This window comes from Protopterus annectens, chromosome 2.part1, assembly GCF_019279795.1.
Source record: "Protopterus annectens isolate FY-2018-M chromosome 2.part1, PAN1.0, whole genome shotgun sequence".
Taxonomy (NCBI): Eukaryota; Metazoa; Chordata; order Ceratodontiformes; family Protopteridae; genus Protopterus; species Protopterus annectens.
This window is the reverse complement of record NC_056729.1, coordinates 740,489,708-740,512,146: the sequence shown is the minus strand read 5'-3', so window position 1 is coordinate 740,512,146 and position 22,439 is coordinate 740,489,708. Positions and strand designations below refer to the sequence as shown.

At 40.3% G+C, this 22,439-nt stretch overlaps 1 protein-coding gene across 1 annotated transcript in view; it reads right to left on the bottom strand.

Annotated features, from left to right (window-relative positions):
* Window positions 1-771: 771 nt before the first annotated feature.
* The window catches only part of RXFP1 (relaxin family peptide receptor 1), a 1,244,683-nt gene continuing 1,223,015 nt past the window's right edge, over window positions 772-22,439 (bottom strand). The window contains exon 18 of the mRNA XM_044062454.1: window positions 772-2,079. Within this exon, the coding sequence (XP_043918389.1) occupies window positions 1,778-2,079 (302 nt within the window). The 3' untranslated portion in view covers window positions 772-1,777. The remainder of the gene's footprint in view (window positions 2,080-22,439) is intronic.

Genomic DNA, 22,439 nt, shown 5'->3' with positions numbered 1-22,439 from the left:
CATGAAGACTTAACAGCTAACATATATGTACACTGAATGGGTAAGAGTGTGGAAAAATATGTCATCTTAAATTGCAGAGAAAGCAAGCCATTCAGATGACTACATGCATAGAGCCTATCTAATTAATTTAGTGTTTGTAAAAGAAGAACCATATAATATCAGTGGCTAAAAATGCCTTCTCAGTGCTTGGGCAAGCAGATTGTAATTATTAGACACAATGTACTGTTCGTGGACTTATCCAAGCATCCTTCCAAGGATGAAATTTTAATTCATGAAAGAAGGTTGATTCCTGTCCAATGGATCCATCATATTTTAATATTTCTTCAGAAAGAATGGTATAGTTTATTCATGGACAAAATGACCAATGAACAAGCTACATAATATTAGTCTGATAATTTCTTAGTCCATGGATGGTATACGTGGATTTGGATATCTAACTGTTGGATCAAAAATTACATTTGTGCCAATATATTTAGCTTTGTAGATCTTTAAGTGTATCTTTGAAATATGATGAATGTATAAGAATTGATATATGAAAATGTTTTCCTTCTTTGTTCTACTGTAATTAATTAGAAACATTTGGAACTGGAAACAGCTAAAAGGAGTACGTCTATTGAGATAATACATAGCATCAATACAGAATTCACATCCTTCCCCATAGCTTGCAAACATATTTGGTCTGATTTGTAAATAGCAGCCTATACATTTATTCCTTTCTGCATTGATGTATTACTACAGTGGTACTACACAATTCATGAAACACAATGTGTGTAAAGTACAGAAGTCACTTTATTTTTTTTTTAGAAATATGGTGTATAAACCGCAGTATTTAAAAAGACACAGCTAACATTCATTTCATTCTGAGGTATCCTAGAGAAGATGTAAACAATGAATATGACTGATACAGTGGACTTTATGCTACATTTCTATAGTTCCTTCAAAATCAGTGATGTATTTTGAACCTCCATGGTCATAGTAATGAACATTTGAAGTGTAAAAACCCATATTAACTGCTTTTTTATAATCATACAGATAAGTTCCAGTTCTATATAGATACATTTGCAATGATTTCAGCTTCATATTTCCTTTGCACAGGCCTGCCACTAAAACCACCACCAAACCGGTATTTCTTACATATATTATAGCTAGTGGACATTTATGGGAGCTATGGCACCTCACATGGCAACTAAGAATACACAAAGTCCATAAGGATCATGAGTCTATGAGAGCAAAAACAGAAACTAAATTGACACAATCAGCTATAGCAGACCATGGTAAATATTCAGCAACTTGCCCCCCCCCCAAACAAATTGTTTTGACGATATGAACATAACATCTTCTTTCACGTAAATGGAAGTCATTTGCATACTAAGCTGTACATGACAAAGTGGCTTCAGAAAAATATGCAGTCAGTGGAATGGTTATGCCTGAAGAGCAAGTTCAGGGTTTGGCTGAAGTCCTTACTGACTGAGACAAACTCAGTCCCCCTTTCAATACTGTCACTGCATTAGAGAAGTCAAAGCCTCACTTCAAGGACCATGCAATACTGGTGCAAGATTCACTGTTCAGGGCTTGTAACAAGGTACTATTCAGAATTACCTTTATCTACACCTGTTGTATCAGGGTATCAGGCACAATCCTTCATATAAGGGAACATATTATGGTGATTCTTGATACAGCACAGCTGCTACAGGTATAAATTCTTTCATTTCACAAAAGGCCTACTTGGCTAAATTGTGCAAAAGTTTATAGTCCTAGTACTGACTCATTTTTATGATCAAGAATTCTGTCGGGACAGACTACCATTAGAGTATATGTTTGATGTAGTCATTACAATTTCATGGGTTGTTTCTATTTGTGATATTGTTGTATCTTGTGTTGGCCACATTTCTACCCATATAAATGATGGCGTGTAGTTCTTTTGACTGTTGGTAGTTGTGCTGGACCTTCTCTGGTTGTAATTTTGCCAAATACGGTGAATCAACTCCTTGAATGGTCTTGTGGTTAAAGTATACAGAATGGGATTGAGAGCGCTGTTGATTGGAAGTATGAAAATAACTACCCAAGAGCTGATTGTTCCTGTAAAATAATAAAACACACCTGTAAGTATTATGTATCATGCCAGCATTCAGTAAGTATTATGTATCACGTCAACATTCAGTAAGTATTATGTATCATGCCAGCATTCAGTAAGTATTATGTATCATGCCAACATTCAGTATTATGTATCATGCCAACATTACAGACATTTAATATGAAGTTGTCTACAAATAATACTTCTAAGTTCAAAGCAAGTGTGCAGATGAAAATATGAATTTCTGAAACTATTAATGCTGTTATATTAAACAGTACTACAGTAATGTTGTGTTACATTAGTGTAGCAATTAACCAATCAATAACTAGTTTTGCCAAAAGTAATCTAAAATGGCTTCAAAATTTATATGTTTGGAAACCCTTCTAAATTCACAATAAATACTATTATATAAAATACTTTCACTTTGTTTTAATAAAAATATTGTCATGTGTGGCTTAGAAGTACAAAAACAGAACAGTATGCAGTAGGGTTGAAAGTAGACATCCAATATTTCTTTCTTTCATAAAATAAAACATCATTTTGGATGATCTCTGTCAGACTTTCAGCACCTAAATTCCAGTTTTGGCTTATTCACAACTATAATACTTTTTGTATACTTCACTTTATAATAGGAATCATAGGAAATACATGGCTATTAGAACATAGGCAATGTGTGCCTTGCCTATAACCATCTTTGGTCTCTACTAACCTTTTCAAGGCAAGTAAGGCATATAGGTCCTGAAGCATATTATAGGGCACCAAACCAATTGTCTTAGCTATGTTTAAGGCCGCTAGGGAATCGCGCACCTTGACATGTAAGGGGAGTCTTTTATAGATCAAGGGAAGGCACTAGGTAATGAACGTAGCACTCCATTTAGTTTTATTATTTCCTGATGTAAACTGAAATCTGTTGTTCTAGTCTGGGCTGAGCTATTTGACACATATAAGAAAAAGGCCATCTTGGATAAAGGGAACCCTGAGGGCATGGAAAGCAAGGCACAGGCCTCCCTCGACAGTCTCCCTAAGTACAGGGAGAGTGGCTCTAGCCTTTCCTGATAACTGACACTGAAGATTTCTGAGGCTCAAGAGTTGTTTTGTTAGGAAAGCATCTGATCTTTCAAGTGTTTTGATATTTCTATTGAAATACATGTCAAATTATATTCTATAATGGGTCTAACTGGGGCAGAGTCCAGGTGATCTGTAACTTCCTTGCTTTTGGAAGACATGCCTTTGGTGATTAATTTTGATATATAGAAGGACTTCCTACCTGTGGAAGCATGGAGGTGTTTAGGTGAAATGGCAGTGGAGTTTTTAACTAGATTGTTTAATGAAATCTTGGAAAGTGAGAGGATGCCTGAGGAATGGAGAAAAAGTGTTTTGGTACCGATTTTTAAGAATAAGGGTGATGTGCAGAGCTGTAGTAACTACAGAGGGATTAAATTAATCAGTCACAGCATGAAGTTATGGGAAAGAGTAGTGGAAGCTAGGTTAAGAAGGGAGGTGATGATTAGTGATCAGCAGTATGGTTTCATGCCAGGAAAGAGCACTACAGATGCGATGTTTGTTTTGAGAGTGTTGATGGAGAAGTACAGGGAATGTCAGAAGGAGTTGCATTATGTCTGTGGATTTAGAGAAAGCATATGAGAGGGTGCCTAGAGAGGAGTTGTGGTATTGTATGAGGAAGTCGGGAGTGTCAGAGGAGTAAGTAAGAGTGGTACAGGATATGTACGAGGGTATTGTGACAGCGGTGTGGTCTGCGGTGGGAGTGACGGATGCGTTTAAGGTGGAGGTGGGATTAAATCAAGGTTCAGCTCTGAGCCCTTTCTTATTTGTAATGGTGATGGACAGGTTGACAGACGAGATCAGACAGGAGTCCCGGTGGACTATGATGTTTGCAGATGACATTATGATCTGTAGTGAGAGTAGGGAACAGGTAGCGGAGACCCTGGAGAGGTGGAGATATGCTCTAGGAATGAAGGTCAGCAGGACTAAGACAGAATATATGTGTGTGAATGAGTGAGAGGGAGGATAGAGGAATGGTGAGGATGCAGGGAGTAGAGGTGGCGAAGGTGGATGAGTTTAAATACTTGGGATCAACAGTTCAGAGTAATGGTGAGTGTGGAAGAGAGGTGAAGAGAGTACAGGTAGGATGGAGTGGGTGTAGAAGAGTGTCAGGAGTAATTTGTGACAGACAAGTACCAGTAATAGTGAAAGGGAAGGTCTACAAGGGGGTAGTGAGACCAGCAATGTTATATGGGTTGGAGACACTGGCATTGACAAAAAAGCAGGAGTCAGAGCTTGACGTGGCAGAGTTGAAGATGTTAAGATTTGCACTGGGTGTGGTGAGGATGGACAGGATTAGGAATAAGTATAATAGAGGGTCAGCCCAGGTTGGAAGGTTTGGAGACAAAGCCAGGGAGGCAAGATTACGTTGGTTTGGACATGTGCTGAGGAGGGATGCAGAGTATATTGGGAAAAAGATGCTAAGGATGAAGCTGCCATGTAACAGGAAAAGAGGAAGTCCTAAGATAAGGTTTATGGATGTGGTGAGAGAGGACATGCAGGTGGTTGGTGTGACAGAGCAAGATGCAGAGGACAGGAAGACATGGAAACAGTTGATCTGCTGTGGCAACCCCTGATGGGAGCAGCCGAAAGAAGAAGAAGAAGAAGAAGGACTTCCTGACTGCGGCCACTACATGGTGATCAAAGGAAAGGGAGTTATCGACCCAGGTACCCAGGTCTTTGATGACAGACTCTTTCTAGAGTGAGGTATCATTCATGCAAAAGGTGGTAGGAATTTGTTCTTTACTACAGGAGATGATACTGTATCTGTTAGCATTTAGCTTCAGCTTTTTCTCATTGCACCATGTGTTAGCATGTGATAGTTCTGCTTGGAGGGAATTTGTATCATTTATCGATCTGACAACTGTACCCAGCTTGCAATCATCAGTAAACTTATAGGTTCATTGAGTCATAGGTGTATACTAGGATAATGACCACAAGCACCTTTTTAAGCTTAGCCATGCATCCCAAACCTCTAATGAGTTATGGCACCCTTAATATATGTAAGCAGGGCTTGGGGGATGACACTTTTGAAAGCAGGACCATTTACAGGCTGCCTGTGTTCATTAGAGACATAGGTGCCAAACCAGGAATGAATTTGTTCCCCATCCAATTGTCCAAGTTACATTTAAATTGGGTTAGGGAGGAACTCTGCTTCATATGGATCGGTATCCTGTTCCAGAGAAGGGGTAGTCTCAGGGATACAGACCTGTCTTTTCAGGTCCTATTTGTATCACAGCTCTTTAAGATGGGTAATTCTGGTACTGTTTGTTTTGTGGATATGCAGGAGGTCCATCAGAGTTGGGTCTGCCAATGCCCTGTATGCCAGGCATAGATCTCCCCTCAACAGCCTGTAGGAGACAGAATTCAGGGATAGGGTCTTAAGGGAGTCTGCACAAAAAATGTTACTTATGCCCTGTATTGTTTTAGTGAGGGAACTCTGTGGATGTTCCAACTGATGGATATACCTGGTTAGGTACATACCATAGGGGGCATTGTACTCAATGATAGGTTTGATGAATTCTGAATATAGTGCAACAATGACCTCCTTTGACCTAGATGCCATACATTTGTTTATAAGTTACACAACACAGACTGATTTCCTCACTACTGTAGACATGTGATGGTCAAAGGCTAGATTACTGTCTATGTGTGTCCCCAAGTTCCTAACTAATGGGTTGTCTCTTAGCTGTATGTTATCAATATGAGAGTTACCGGGGTGGATAACTTCCTGAAGGATACTATTATGCATTTATTGGCATTAAGTTTTAGTCCATGGCTCTGACTCCAGTTATTTGTCTGTGTCAACCCTTCCTGGAGATTATGAAGGAAATCCTGGAAATCTCTACTGAAACGATGCAGCGTTGTTCGGACTTGATGTGTTTTAATCACTGTATTTGCTAACAACAGATTTGTCATAGTTTAATACTGTTTTTTGTGCTCCAAGCGCACTTACTCTGTAGTAAGTGGCCCAAGGTGCACGTACTTTTGTGTTTTCTTTTTTGATTGCTGCTACTCTGTTTTTTTGGTGCTTTTACTAGAGCGTTTTAGTGGGTGACTTGAATTTAGAATATTTAACCACTGTAATGAGAACAACGGCGTTTTTCCAACTCAAATTGCTGTAGCGCTCAAACGCGCACTGTTTTCTAACTTATTTCAAACTCTGTTCTCCGCGTTGAAGCCTAGACAAGCTTTCTTTCATTTTGCTTGAGAGTATTGCACTGTTTCCTTATCAATTTAGTTAATGTGTTGATGTTACTTAATTTACTAGAGGCTTACTAACGGGTTTCTACCTCCTTCCTCATATGGTTTGGAAGAGCGTAGCCTATTTTGAATGTACTAGCTGGCTTAACGCTCTGTTTCCTGTAATACCCAGCATGTTTTAATCAGCGACTTACTGTCTGAATTATGGCTAACTCTATGTAGTCTTTTGGGCTACTTCTTGTAGTACCCTGCTATTACAACTACGCCTCTCCTTCTAAGCTCCCCCACGTGTTGAGCTGGTATCAGTTGGGAGGTATATAGCTAGTATTTTTTAAGGTCACTACCCCATACGTGTTATACTTATTATAGCAGTTAGCCCTTTTGAGGATACTGCTAGTTTATAACTTCTTCTCTTTTCTCTAGACGACGCCAGTTGCTACCTGCTTCACCCACCTAAGTCGCGAACAACTGTATTTTTGCGATTTAGCGGGAAAGTGGTTTCAGGTGCCCTGCTCCTCTCTCTCCCTCCTCTAGCGACTCCAATTATACCGCTGGATTATCCCCTTATATTTCTCTCAATTTTGCTGCTATTTGAATCACTAGATGCATCTCCTTGTTAGCTGATGCTAACTACAAGTGCCCGCCTAACTTTATTTAACTCCTCTCTGAGTGCTCAACGCGGTCCACTGTATTTCCCGCCTTAGTGCGAAAGTGGTTTCAGATGTCCTGCCCCTCTTTTCACCCTACTCTAGCGACCTATATTTACATCTTTCGTATGTCCCTTTCTTTCACTCTTTTTTACTGGTTTTTAGTCCACTCGCAATAATTACTGGATACAACCCTACTTTTAACTGTAGTCTGGGGCCCTTAAGGTTGCTCCCTACCTGCTGTATGTATTGTACTTACCCCCCCCCAGATTAATATAGTACTTAGGCTGCCCTCTAGTTCTGTCCTCCTGAAGAGAATTTTTATGTTTTATGGCTGCACAATGATTCTTACACAAATGAAATAAGACAGATTTGCTACCTGCTTCTAATGTCTCAACTAGAACTTTGTATTAGACTGTATATTGTATGTACTTTAATGCAACTGTTGATCACTTTTTGTTGATGGTATGCTACTACATTACCTGTTTGTTAATGCTATGCTATTTTAACTTAATATTTTGCTAATACTGTCTCTTTTTGTTTTATTCTCTGTATCTTTTCCTTCTTCTTTCCCAAAAGCTCTAGGCTCTAGCTCTACTCCTGCCCTAAGCTACTCCCAACCTGTGTCTGAAGACCTTGGCCGTCCTTTCAGTGAAACTAACGTGGACTGCATCAACCTGCCCTGTCCATTCTAGGAATAAAGAGTATGTTTGGGCTCCTATATTATTGATTTTTTTGGCTCCCTTTTGAGTCTCCTAAAAGAGCTTAAAGCTGCCAGTGTTTCAGCCTCTACAGCCAGCTACCTCTTGCTCCTGACCTCCCCCTTGTTTTGTACTCACGTCTCCTCCCAGCCTCTCTCTTCACCCTACTTTCCTTCTTTTCACTTTGCCCCCTTACTATCCATATCCCGTATTTTCCATCCCCACATGCTGTCCTTTCTACCTGGACTACTACCTACCATAGTACCCTCCTCCCCTAGCTACTACTTTGTTACTACCTTGACTCCTTCTAGCCCTTTTTAGACCTCAAAGCTTATCACTCTCCTTTTTCTCTTAGCAACCTGTACTCTCTACCCTATTTTGCCATCAGCCTTCTCATCTACCTTGAATCCTTATCAGCAACTAGCTTTTTCTCTTCTTTACCTCTACAATTCCTCCTGTCCTCCTGCTGTAAGCTTTACACTACCTCTCTATTATTAAAACACTGTTCAACTTTCTGGTAATCTCTAGTCTTATCCCTACCCTTTCCTACTAGACTTTCACCTAGTCTGTTCTGAATTACCTGCATTTCTGATTGTCTCCTTCCTCATCTCTTCTTCTGTGATTCTACCGCTCCGTTAAGCCTCAAGTGGCTCACTCCGCTCCCCTCCCTACCCCCAATTCCCACCCACCCCCAGGGGTCCTACTCTTATAGCTCCCCAGACACACCCCCTATACCCTACTAACCTATCCTACCCTTTCTTTGTCTAACCCCACCCCTCTATACACCCCTCCTACTATTTACCTCTTCCTCCTGGTCCTCTCTACTTCCTTCCCTGTTACCTTAACTTTACACCTCTCATACTATTTCTCCCTTCATCCTTCTATTCTTACCACCAGCTTTACCCCTCTCTGATATATTTTTACATACTACAGCTCCCCCCCTCCCTTCTTAACAGGCTCACTTCCTACTACTGAACTTATCTCCCTTATCTTTCTATCTTCTCTCTCCTCTTTCCTTATTATTGTAAACAATGACTCCCTACTCTCCTACATTCTGTATTCTATCAGTCCTACTCTTAACCACCCTATTTTCCACTTACCATCTTACCTTCTTTGAAACCTCACTTACTATCCTGCCTACTTCCACACAAAAACAGACCTCAACCATATACACCTTCACATCATACTCCAATACTCAATCCACCCCTAATTACCTTCTTCCCAGATTTCACAGAATATCTCACCTCAAATATATCCCACCCTCAGATAAAAACCTAAACTTCTAACCTTACCAAATAATAATATTATAGACAAACTAGGTAATCCCACCTTACTAGATGGTGACATTCACCCCAACCCAGGCCCAGCTGACCTCACCCCTCAAATATCCTCTTCAAATCTTAAACATCAACTCCTCATTGGGCACCTAAACATTCAAAGTATAAACAATAAAATACCCCACCTTCATGCCCTCCTAGAGACCCACTCTTTTGACATTCTATGCCTCTCAGAAACCTGGCTTAAATCAAGCACCAAGGATTCTGAGATAATACCCCAAGGCTATAACATACTTAGACAAGACCGAGCAAAGCGTAAGGGTGGTGGAGTAGCAATCCCTTTTAAAAATCAACTTAACATTACTACTCTACCAACATGTCCTAACCAGGATAGCAAAATAGAAGCCATTATAACTAAACTCCAACTAAATGCTAAAAAAGCCCTTTATATCATATGCTTATATCTACCTCCAGGTAACAATATTCCAATATTAGAAGACTTTCTTAGTTGGGTTTCTACCACCTACCCACAAGAAACAATAATCCTAGGTGACTTTAACATAGATTGGAGTAATATTAATGCTGAAAATCCATCCTCTCATATTAATCTACACAGTTTCTCCCAAACTATCACCTCTACCACCAGAATCAATAAGCACACTAAAAGAGAAAGCATATTAGATTGGATACTCACAAACAATAATAACAAAATATATAACGTAGGTACCTTGCCAGAAGATATCAGTGATCACTTCCTAACTTATATTTCTAGAGAAAAGTCAGATTGTGTAAGTACCCCTAATATCCAACAAATTCGCTCTACCAAGAATTTTAATATAAACCTTTTCAGGCTGATCTCAGCATCTGTAACTGGAACTCCTTAAAAACACTTCCTCTTGATGATGCAGTTTTATTCTTTAATACTACTTTCCTAGCCATTCTTGATAGACATGCTCCAGAAAGATCCATTAGAATGAAGTCAAAAACTGCCCCTTGGCTCTCCAAAGACACTAAAAAACTCATCCTTACCAGAAATAAAGTCTGGACCAAATGGAGATGCCACAGAAATACCCCTGATTTCCTTTACTTCCGCCAGCTTAGAAATCAAGCTAAAAAAGCTGTTATCTCAGACAAGAAAAAATACTACTGTGAACTTCAGCAAACACACCTTAACAACTCCAAACAATTTTGGTTATCTGTAAACAGACTCCTCTCCCCAGGTACTGCCAAAACTCCTCCCACTAAATGCCAACCCAGACACTCCTCTCCTGACTGCTAATACATTTAACTCTTTTTTTTCAGAAACTATTCAATCCCTAGCTAGACAAATGAATGCCAACAACCACTACCCCCCAAACAAACCAGCTAGCTCTTCTTATAACTTCTCTCTAAAACCTACATCTACTTCTTACATCTATAAACTCATTCACAAACTGAAACCTTGTACTCCTTCAGCTGATAAGCTACCCTCTCTTTTCCTCCAAAAAGCAGCCAAAGAAATCGCATACCCTATATCCATACTCATAAACAGAACTATCCAAGAAGGATCCATCCCAGAAATCTGGAAAGTCTCTCACATTATTCCTCTACATAAAGGAGGAAACTCCACTGACTACTCCAACTATAGACCTATTGCTCTACTCTCACCCTAGCAAAAATTATGGAAAATGCATTCACCAGCAACTAGTACAATATCTGTCTCTTCACAACATAATAGCTCCATGTCAGCATGGCTTTAGACCTCATCACAGCACCACCACTGCCCTTCTTTCTTTTATAGATACTATCAACAAAAATCGCAACAATAATCTTCTCTCTTCTGCTCTTTTCATTGATCTCTCAAAAGCATTCGACATGGTCAATCACTCTCTTAATCAACATTCTCGAATCTCTATCACTCGACAACCTAACTATAAAATGGTTCACTTCATATCTTAGCAACAGGCAGCAAGCAGTCATATGGGAAAACCACATCTCTTCTCTTTTGCCAATTTCCATCGGAGTTCCTCAGGGCTCCATTCTTGGTCCCCTTCTTTTCTCTCTCTTCATCAATGATCTCCACTCTGCTATCCCACAAGCAACATGCATTCAATATGCAGACGATTCAACCCTTATCTGTTCTGCTCCTTCCACCATAGAACTGATCTCACTCACCCAAAACATATTTAATACTGTCGAAACATGGTTCTCTAAACGATTCCTCCTACTTAACGCCAAAAACTAAACTTCTCCTTTTCACCCCACCTCTCGTACTACCTCCTTACACTTCTCTATCTCCTCTAACACAAACACTATCATCTCACCTGACTCTACTACAAAACTGCTAGGTATAACTATCGACAACAATCTCTCCTTTAACCAACACATTAACTACACCATCAAATTAGTTAACAGAAAAATAGGATCCCTATATAGAATTAAATCTTTTCTCACCCCAGCAACTAGAACTAAAATAGCCCAATCACATCTCTTATCTTCACTTCTATATGCTTCATCTATTTATACCAATCTTAAAAAGCAATCTAACTAAATTAACAACCTGCTACAATAATATTGCCCGCTTTGCCACTGGTAATCCCTTCAGAACCCACCACTGTCTAAACCTAAAACTTCTAGGCTGGCTTGAATTCCAAAACTACTTGCTTATCCCTCAACTCTCGATTGCTCATAATATACTATATCAACCTGACCACACACCAATACTTTCCCAACTGATAATCCCTATAACAATCTCAACTCCCTACGCTCAGCTCATAAACTAATGACCAAAGCAATCAAGTCAAACAACTTTGCGGTGACTGTCTTTTCACTAATACTGTAGGTAGGAACTGGAATCTTCTTCCTACCGACATAACTCTGACTTCATCTTTGCCTCTTTTCAAACAGAAAATTAAACTATACTTCCAAAACCACTGGCTCTGTTCCTGCAGCACACCTGACTAAATTATCTAAATTATTACTCTCTACTCCTCTACTCCCTACCTCTCCACTCCAACTTCCATTTCTGATCCTTCCTCTATTAAAACTATAAGTATTATACCTTTCTCTGTAAATTTGATGAACTTGAATAATTATATCTTTCTTAAAGTGGAAACTTGTTACTTTACTGTTTCTATACCTCCCTTGCAAATGTTTTAATAATGTATTTTTCCTGTAAAAATTCTTTTTGATTTTGAAATGTACTAGTAGATAGTGGAGCTTTTCTCCTCGGGCCTCTGCTGAAAATGGACTTGCTATCCAGCCAGACTAGCCCGGTCAACAAATGTAAAATAAAATAAATAAATAAATTTATGTTAGTGAGGGGATTCTATGACTGCTCCTAATTTGCAATCATCTGCAAATTTAGTCAGCCAGAGGCCTTTGCCATTGGCACCGACTTTAGAGAAGTAAATGCCAAAAAGGAGCAGTTTCAGGATTGTTCCCTGAGGGACTCAGTTGTGACTGTCCAGTTTGAAGAGGTAGTCCCCTAGTTCTAACTTCCTAGGTTCTGTCTGTGGGACTGCTGGCTATCCACTGGGTGACATAAGAGATTATAGCAAACCTCTTGAGTTTGCCAACAATACCTGAGTGGGGTATTGTTTCAAATGCATCCATTGCTTTGGTGCCCTTCTCAAAAAAAGGTCTACCAGGCTGAGTATGCATGACCTGTCCTTAATGAAAACAAATCGGGTTGGGTCCACTGTCTGGATGTTTTCTATGTCATTATCGATCATTTCCATGATAATCCTTTCCATGCTTTTGCATATGAGCCTAATGAAACTTTATAGTCTGTAGTTCCCAGTGTTTGTAGATGGCCCATCTTTGTGCAGAAGGATGACTGCTGCTGTTCTCCATTCATGAGGTATGATGCCTGTTTGGAGGCTACAGTTAAATAGCATTTCCAGAGGACCTGGTAGGTCATGTTTCATGTTAATTAGAAGATATTCTGGGATACTGTTTAAGCCTATAGAGGCAGTGTTATTGGCCTTGGAGAGAACATTGATTAACTGTTCCCTAGTGGTAGTAGGGGAGTTATATTGATGGTATTTCCTGAGGGGAGGTTGAGGGGGAGAGATGGTAAAGTCAGAGGTGAATTTGTTGGCCAGTAGGTTTGCTACATCTTTTGGCTCAGTGTAGGTGGATCTATTAACAATGAGCTCTACACACAATTGTGTATTGCCTTTGAGGTTGCTGACATAGCTAAAAATGCCTTGTGGTTGTACTTGGTCTAGGAGGCCAAATTACCTAAAATTTGGTTTTGGTGGACTTTGTTTTTCCTCTAAGTTGTTTGTTTGTTTAGTTTGATGAGATTATGTTTAGTTTGATGAGATTGTGTTTAGTTTGATGAGAGTGATTTTATCTTGCTGGTGCTTCTCCTCCTAATTTTTGCCATGATTTCCTTCCTTCTGCTATTGATGTTGTGAGTCCACAAGGGTGGCTTGTTTTGTGAGTTAGTTCATATTTCTTCCTGGTGGGTACAGCTGCCTCTGTGCAGCTAATTAACATGATTGTACAGGGTTTCTGTGAACAGTTCTGCATAGACAGCAGTATTCTCAGGGTTTATGGGAGCTTGAAATTTTGCCAGGTTATCACTTAATAGTAGGAAGTTAGTCTTACAGTAGTTCTTGAAAATTCCAGAGTTGGCTGGGGTTCCTGGTTTTATTTTTCTTCAAAGGAGACCATTTTATTGTCTGATGTTACCAGTGAAGACATCACACTAGAGCATGTGCAGCACTTTCTCATATTAGTGAGGACCAGATCCAGTATGTTTGCCTCCCTGGTCGGCATATTGACTATCTGGTCAAAAGATTTTGTGTTTAGAAAATCCAGGAATGTCTGTGCCTGCACGTTTTGTGTCATATGATTGCCAGTTAATAGTGGGGTAATTAAAGTCACCCATGAATATGGTATTGGGTTGGGTGTTAAGTGTCTCCAATAAGTTTAAATACATTTTATGGATTTCCTGGCTCTTAGAGGGGGACCTATCACTTGCAAGGAAGTGGTTTTGAACATGGAGAAGCTCAAGTGCATTGTCCTGTTTGACAAGTCTTGAGGTATATTTATTTTTGACTTAAATTGAGAAATCTCTGCCTTTAATCCCTGTCCATGTAGCAGTTGGTCTAAATATGTGGAAGACATTATAGCCTTGCACAGTCGGTGCACTGTCTGCGGCTTTAAATCATGTCTCAGTGGCCACAGAGACAACAGCATTCTTCAGAGTGAGAACTTGTAAGGAGTGGTTTCTTTTTTATAATCCTAGCACTGAGCCATAACAGCTTTAGATTTTCTAGGTTTTGATTTGCTATGTTGGAAGTACTTTCAGTTTGGCCTTGCCTAAAAAAGACACTATGAGGTAGGACAATGTTTTAGCAAATATTCAAAAGACTAGAGGGGAGAGGTGCAGACCACCCCTCAATGCACTGTGGTCTGTTGACCATCTCCTTCCAAACTGGCAAATATTGCACCACCTTAGAATGACACCAGAAACTATGTCTATTATTAAAGTCAGTCATCTTTTGTTTGTATTGAGGCATCATCCTTGAAGAAGGCAAATACTGCTCAATGCTAGCATTATACCATCCTGGGACACATATTCTAAGAGCGCCACGATGTCTCTTTTCATATAGCCTAGGTAGTATGTCTCAGGTCGTTCACACCCACATGGACTATTAGTGAGTCTTAGTGGTACTTGTGGTCCAATGACCGGAGTGCATGAGTCATGTGGTGATCCCAAGCCCTGATAAGCAACTGACAGTGACTTTCTCCTTAATCAGCTTGGCGAGAGCGACATCAGTGTGTCTCTCAGTGGAGTCTCCAATGACTAGAATGTTGGATTGTGTGGTGGCTTGCCTTATGGGCTTAGATGTAGAGAGTCCGTGAGATGTGGCTGTGCCTCTTGATGTGGGTGTTGTTTTGAAAGAGTGCATTCTGGGCTGCTGAGGGTATTTGGTGTGTGTATTTCATCTAGGATGTCTTTGGGCTTTAGAAAGGTTACATTTAAGTGCTTCAGCATATGTGGATCTATGTGTCTGCTTTGAACTGTCTGTGATGGGTGCAACGTGTGTACTAATGACAACCTGATTAACATTAGGAGTGCTTTTATGTGAGAACTTTGTCTTCAGTGACATTGTTTAAATACATCTCTTACATACCATATCAGCTTGTTTAAGAATTAGCTGGCTGTCAGTAAACCTGAGGCAATATCTACATTATCTCAGGATGCCCATATCCATCAAGATGATAATGGGAATAGTGAGAAAGTTCATATCCATGGCAACAGGCTTTTTTTACTAATTAGACAGAATACAAAGTAATGTCAGGTGTATCTGGTTTGCAACTCAGGAGGCATTGCTTGTCACTACAAACTAGTTGTCCTGTGAGAAACTAGTTATCGTTGAAATTTCAAGGGTGCTTTTAAAGGAAAAATGCCAACTCAAGATGTCTGCATGTATACAGGGCACTGCCAAACACTTAAGGAGAAACTAATAAGTTGACCCCGATGATTTATGAAGGAAGTATTTAAGGAGATATACTGAAGTTAATCTAAACAGCAGCTAATCAAGCATACTTACTGAAATGAATTACCTTTGTCAAGAATATGAAAAGAAGGGATTCACCTTATTGGTGACTGCCTGACTACTACTAGTTTTGGTCTCAGCACAGCTTCATGCTGCTGGGATACAATGTTCCTTTGCTTCTTCTCTCACCAGAAGCAAAACAGTAGCACCAATCCCAAGATGAGAAGCAGGCCACAGGTTCTTTGGTGATCAACAGTATTGTCCCAGATGATGCAGTTGTCTGTAGGCTTGTTGAAGCCTTTTCCAAGTAGCTGCCTTGAATAGCAACCAGACCAATCAGGAAGATTCAACACTGACACACACTACCCAAACAATAATAGAATCAGCCAGGAATCAATGCACCCCTTCTCCTTTTCTCACTAAGACCAAATAGCCCAAATTCCAAGTCATTATCAGTCTTTCTGTTGATCAGCAGTCTCTAGGAAATAATGCCCCTTTGCTTCCTCTCTCATCAGAAACACAACAGAAGCACTAATCCCAAGTCAATTGCTTAGTGGCAGAATGTGGGCTCTCCAATAATTGGTGGTCTTGGACTAGATGTTCCAGATTTTAAAGGTGAGATGGGAAAATGGGTTAATATCCTAGGAGTTGCAGTGTGCACTAAGCAGTTAGATATGAAAGAGGGGGTAACTCAACATTTAGCAATCCAAGTGGAGAACCACTAATTTTAAAAGAGCAAGATAGATTGGAAGGGGTGGGCACTTTGTATTCTGGCTCTATGGAGTACAATGAAATGGCCGATAAATTTAAATAGCTGAAGGGGAATGATTTCACAAAATGGTAATTTTGTGCTTACTCACAATAGCCAATGAAAGAGAAGAGGGAAATAAATATGTTGTCAAATTAGCATAAGTGGCAGGCAACTAGAAAGACAGTTGAGTTTAAAAACACAACAGCACCAGGGTAGGAGGTTGGGAGAAAATCTAACTTCTGTGTGACTCATAAGAGAAACAGCTGTAATCTCTTCCTTAGTTTAAATATGCAATTAAAAGCAGAGTACAAGTAAAATGCTGTGTAGAGAAAATATCCCACAATATACAAACTAGAAGAAGACAATGAAGCAGTACAATGTACAAGAAAGCAAAAGCAAACTAACCTTTCAATCATAGCTATCTTGGTCAGTTAGAGATCCTTATTGTCAGTACTGAGAACAGAGAAATAAATGGCAAAAAAGGAGGGGCCCAATATGGACTTATGGGTAATGCCACTCAGCATCTTTTCTTTAACTGAGAATGCATTACTAACCCTAACATCATGTTTTCTGCCTTGATTCAGTTTTCAGTCCATCTTACCAAAGCGATCTTAAGGCTATTAGGTTGTTTACAATCCCACTTTGTGGTATGGTATCAAATGCTTTTTCTATATCCATGTAGGCAGCATGAACAATGTGACCATGGTTCATGACCTGCATGATTTTTTTCAAATAATTTCACAAGACTGAGGAGACATAACCAGATCTTAACAAATCTGATTTGTTGCAAGATAATCCTGATTAAATTCTTAATAATCCTGGTTGATGAAGGCAGTGATAATGTTTTTCATGACTTTGCAGAAAAGACTTGTAAGGCTAATAGGTCTACAATTGCTTGGGTCAGTGGTGGGGTCACCCTGATGAAGGGCAACACCACTGCAGTGTGCCATTCATGTGAAGCATAGCCTGTGGCAAGGCTTAGGTTGAACAATTTAAGAAGGAGGGCCTACTTGAAATTGCTTATAAGACAACCTGGAATATTGCCTGTATGCACTGAAGAAGTATGTTTTGTCTTGGAGAGCACTTTATAGACAGAGTCTTTGGAGACAGTTGGGGGAGAGTGACTCCTTAATGTCTGGGCTGGGGATGATAGTTTCTGTGGAGACATTTGCAGCAAATGTGTTAGCCAATTTGTTGGCAATATTATTAGGATTTGAATAGAAGTTCCCATTATAGATAAGCCCGGGGATTCATGAAGCTCCACGCAAGGACGGCATTAGCCTTGCGCCGACCGTGCGGCGTAGAGATGGCACAGCAGCACCACATGCATATTAATTAAGGTGTGCTGCCATAACAGCCACATGCATAGGAAACATGTATGAGTGCAGGGGGGTTGTCCAAGCACAACACGGAGGCATGAACATGTCGGATGCATATGCGCAACCTAAAATGCTGACTAGTACAGCCTGCCTCTAATAGAAATCATTCCTGTCAGTGTCCGTGGATACTGAAATGTATGCAAAGCATACAAGACATCATTGCGAACCCCACAATAAGAAGTAAACACAAAGGCACATAGCTGAATATTGAGTCCCCATCCCTCGAACAAATGATATTTAAAACCCCGTGCCCGTATTCCATTGTAGTGTCGCTAGTTATACCAAGTGGAAGTGAAACGCATCATGTTAGAGTGCCGTCAATTGCCAAGCCTAGCCCAATGGTTTGGGATACCACCTGTCCTACATTGTGAGGGACAGTCCTCCTCTAGGCAGGTGTGTCCATACCAAAACCATAATAAATGTGAAATGTCCTGTGATAGTAGGACATAATTATGTCCCATATGTTATGTAATAGTCCCATACAATACATATGTCCGCATATAAAATACCTATATGTTACAAGAAACAGAATAAGCAAGTAGACAAAACAGAATAAGCAACTACACCGCTACAACAATAAAAGCTTATATGTAGGCATAAAACTAAAGTACTATCCTTTGTAATGACCGTGGGTATGTGTTGGCCTGTAAACTCAGATGTGTGTCACGAAAATGTCCCATCCAGGTCATATGAAAAGGTGGCAACCCTACCAATGGTCAGAGCATTTGCCCAATATCTGCCCATTCGCGGTCCAAGTCGTCCTTGTCAGGACGGCCCATAGATGAATGGGTATTACCCGGGTCTACCTACCATGTCATGAAAGATAAGTATTTGTGTGTACCTATGTGATTGAATTACAGCATGTGGATGATCTGAAATGTTAGTGTAGACCTCACATCCATATTGGTCCCAGAGATATGTAGTGTACGCAATGTGTTCTGTTGACTGTGCCATGGGCCATCCACTAGAGAAGGGATGAATGTTGTCTATGGAATATGGGGGTGAGGGGTGACAGGTAATGTAATAATTCACCAAGGGGAGACTGTGTTGGTTGCACAATAGGTGAACTGGAGGTCTACGAGGGAGCAGTGGGTAAATCAGGAAGATAACCAAAGAACAAATATACACATCCGCAATACAATCCCACAAACATGTGAACATTAAAATGTGCAATACACATATACAGAAACGTTACCAGCACATACCCACATAATGGTCTGGCCTGAACTGAGCCATCCAACCCCAACACACACCATCCCCTTCACAGCACACCACCCCCCCCCTTCCTGAACGTCCACCAAAACCAGCCATACTCGGGCTGCTAGATAGGCGCGGCCATATCTGCACATAGTGACCCCTACCCATATCTAGTAGGCAGTCTCACCCTAGGCAGTCTCAGGATTGCAAACTATGTATCCCTTGCATGTATAACCCTACCTTACAGCTGTAAAGCAAAGAAGGTCATCGGTCCCCACAATTTTTGAATATCCCTCATGGGATATGTATCTGTTCTAAACATTAGACTTGGTGTCATGACATGATGTCCAGTCCTGTATACATCTAGACACAAGTTGTATGAGCCTCCAGCTGGTCCTGCAGAACCTACGACCCGGGATTAAACACCTGACCAACTTGCATGTCTCCCCCATGTGCATTATCGGGAATATATACCTTACACATTCGCATAGTGGCAGTCGGATATAGGGTGCTTAAGGCGCTTTAAAGCAAATGTAATTAGGGTTACCATCTGCCCCATCTTGCGAGGGATTAAACACCTGACCGTGATGCACGTCCCCCACGTGCATTATCGGGAATATATACCTTACACATTTGCATAGTGGCAGTTGGATATAGGATGCTTAAGGCACTTTAAAGCAGACATAAGTAGAGTTACCACCTGCCACCCCTTGCGAGGGACAGTCCCGTTTTGGGCAGTTGTATCCCGACCAAATATAATACAATGGCAAATGTTCTGTGATTGTAGGAAATATGTCCCATATTTCATGTAACAGTTGCATAAAACAGTTATTTATGTAAAATACTTAAAGTTACAAGAAACAGATTAAGCAACTAAACTGCTACAAGAATAAGCTTTCATTTAGGCAAATAAGTAAAGTTCTAACCTTTGTAATGACCATGGGTATGTGTCGGCCTGTAAAATCTGATGTGTATCACGAAAATGCCCCACTTTGGCCATATGGCAACCCAAGACGTAAGCGGGTATGCAAGCGTGTATGTGCAATGGTAAGTGGTGGTGATTCAACGGTATGGGAAATGTAAATGAGCATGTAGGTGTATATGCATGTGTATGTACAGACCAATATACACACACACACACACACACACACACACACACATATATATGTGTGTATAGATATATATCTACATACATGAGAAATATATATATATATATATATATATATATAAAGAATGGATGTTGTAACAGTAAAGCATACACAAGGGATGTGAAGGGAATCAAGAGCAATGTTGGTGTTATAAAGTGCTTTCAGTGTATGTCATAAAAAGCTGCCCAGGAGTGAGCAGAGCACCACTACTAACACCACAGGCAGGGTTTTACCAGTGGGAGTAACATCACTGAAATGCTAGGTCTACTTTACACACAGACGGAATGTAGTCCCATGCTGGGACCTCCAAAAATTGGAAAGCGCAAATGGCCGTATTCCATAACCCCAGGAAAGGCACATATGTGCAAATATACATGGCAGGAGACCCTGTAAATACACGAGGTGGGACAGAATGTGTGTAGGGCCCCAAAAGCTCTGGAGAGAGAAATGTGTAAAGGTGTGATATGGCTGCGATAACAAGTGGATAATGGATGTTACGCGTGTAAACTTAACACGGGTGGGGTAGAGGAACTATGGGTATACAATTATGGATCCAGGCGTGCCAGGGTTGGATGGGCCAGTTCTAATGGACTGCCCTCTGGAGGTCAGCTAAGTCGTAATAGGTATATATGATACTCACATGCAGACAACAATATATGTTGAAGTACAAATTCTGTAACACATGCATTCCATTTGTTGACATAAATAATAGGAATGTGCCCATACAAACATCGACAGTAGATGGAATAATAGGCTGTGCAGAAGAGGGACGGGTCGAATCACACTATCACATTACAATTATTTATTTATTTTATTTATTTATTGACATTTGTTAACCGGGTTAGTCCAGCTGGGCTTTTGGCCCATTTTCAGTGGAGACCCGAGGAGAAAAGCTCCAAGAAATACAGAAACAAAATACATTCAGCTATTGTGTTATACATCGTTGATAAAAAAACATTATAGTAATGAAACATTCAAGTAATTGAGTTATACAGACACTATAATATTCAAGGCATACATGGCAGCACACAGTTATCTTATCTGGTGGGGTGAAAGATATAGAGGAGGAGAAATAAAAAATAACAAGATGGAGCTATTTGCATATTTACAGTTAGTAAGACTAGAGCTATTTTTAAGGTACCTAAAAGTATAGAGAGGTATTCAGAAGTAGAGGAATTTCTGATGTTCAGACGTGTATATGTGAGTAGGGAAAATAAGGTAAGGTGTACTTAGATGTAATAGAGGGGAGGTTAACAGTACGTATAGTACAGATGTAATAAGCAATAAAGATATGAGGTTCAAGGTAATTGAGGTGGGAGAGCTAAGATAGGAGAGGGAGGGGTTAGGTTGGGGTTATGCAGGAACACATTCTGGAGCTAAGTAGATGGAGTTTGAGCTTTTCTTTAAAGTGGGCTGGGTGAATAGTGGAGCATATGTCTGTAGGAAGTTTGTTCCAAGCTTGGGCTATAGAGCATTTATATAAGAGTTTATCTACAGATTTCTTTGGTTGGAAGGATTGAAGTAGTTGTAGGTTGGAGGTGCGGAGGGTACGAGCAGGTTTATAGGAAGAGATGAAAGTTGAAAGAGCAGGACAAGATGCAGGCTTGTAGTGAATAGAGTGAATCATTTGAAGTTGTGAAAACAACAGTAAGTGAGGGAATTCAAGCCATTTAAGGGATGTAAGGGCTGTGCAGTGAGAGTTTGTGATGAATCTTGCAGTCTTATGGTAGGTTTGCTGGAGTTTATGTAAAGTTGTGGTTTGAATGTTAGTAAACAATGGGGCAGCATAGAGAAGTAATGGGAGGAGAAAAGCTTGGGCTAGGGTGAGTCTGGCATTTGGAGTTAGGTATTTTTTATTTCGATAGAGTAAGCCTAATTTCTGGTTGGTCTTTTTTATACAGTGCAGGTGATGTAGGTTAAATTTAAGTTCATCATCGATAATGACTCCACGAAGTTTATTAGGAGCATCAGGTTTAATAAGAGTATTGTTTGAGGAACTAATTGAGAAGGACGTTTTAAGGTGGGAGACTGAGTGGGGGAGGAATAATAGGAGTTTAGTCTTTTTGGGGTTGAGGATTAGTAGGTTATCTGTTGGCCACTGTTCAGTAGATAGAAAGGATTGCTGAGTAAGGGAATGAAGTTCAGAGATGTTGTCAGAGATAGAGAGGAGGGTAGAATCATCAGCGTATTGTATAAGGGAGGATAGCTTACATGAAGTGTGAAGGTCATTGGTGAAAATATTGAACAGGAGGGGTCCTAGGATGGAGCCCTGAGGAACCCCTGTTGGAACAGGTAGGAAGGGAGAAGATGAGGAGAGCCATCTAACAGATTGCTGTCTGCCAGACAAGTAGCTAGAAAACCAGGAAATGGTAGAGGGTGACACGTAGAGGTTGGTGAGTTTGGATAAAGGTAGAGGGTGGGAGACTGTGTCAAAGGCTTTAGATAGGTCTAAGAGCAGGCAAGAAATGAGTTTATTGTTGTCAAGGGCCTCAGCAATGGTGT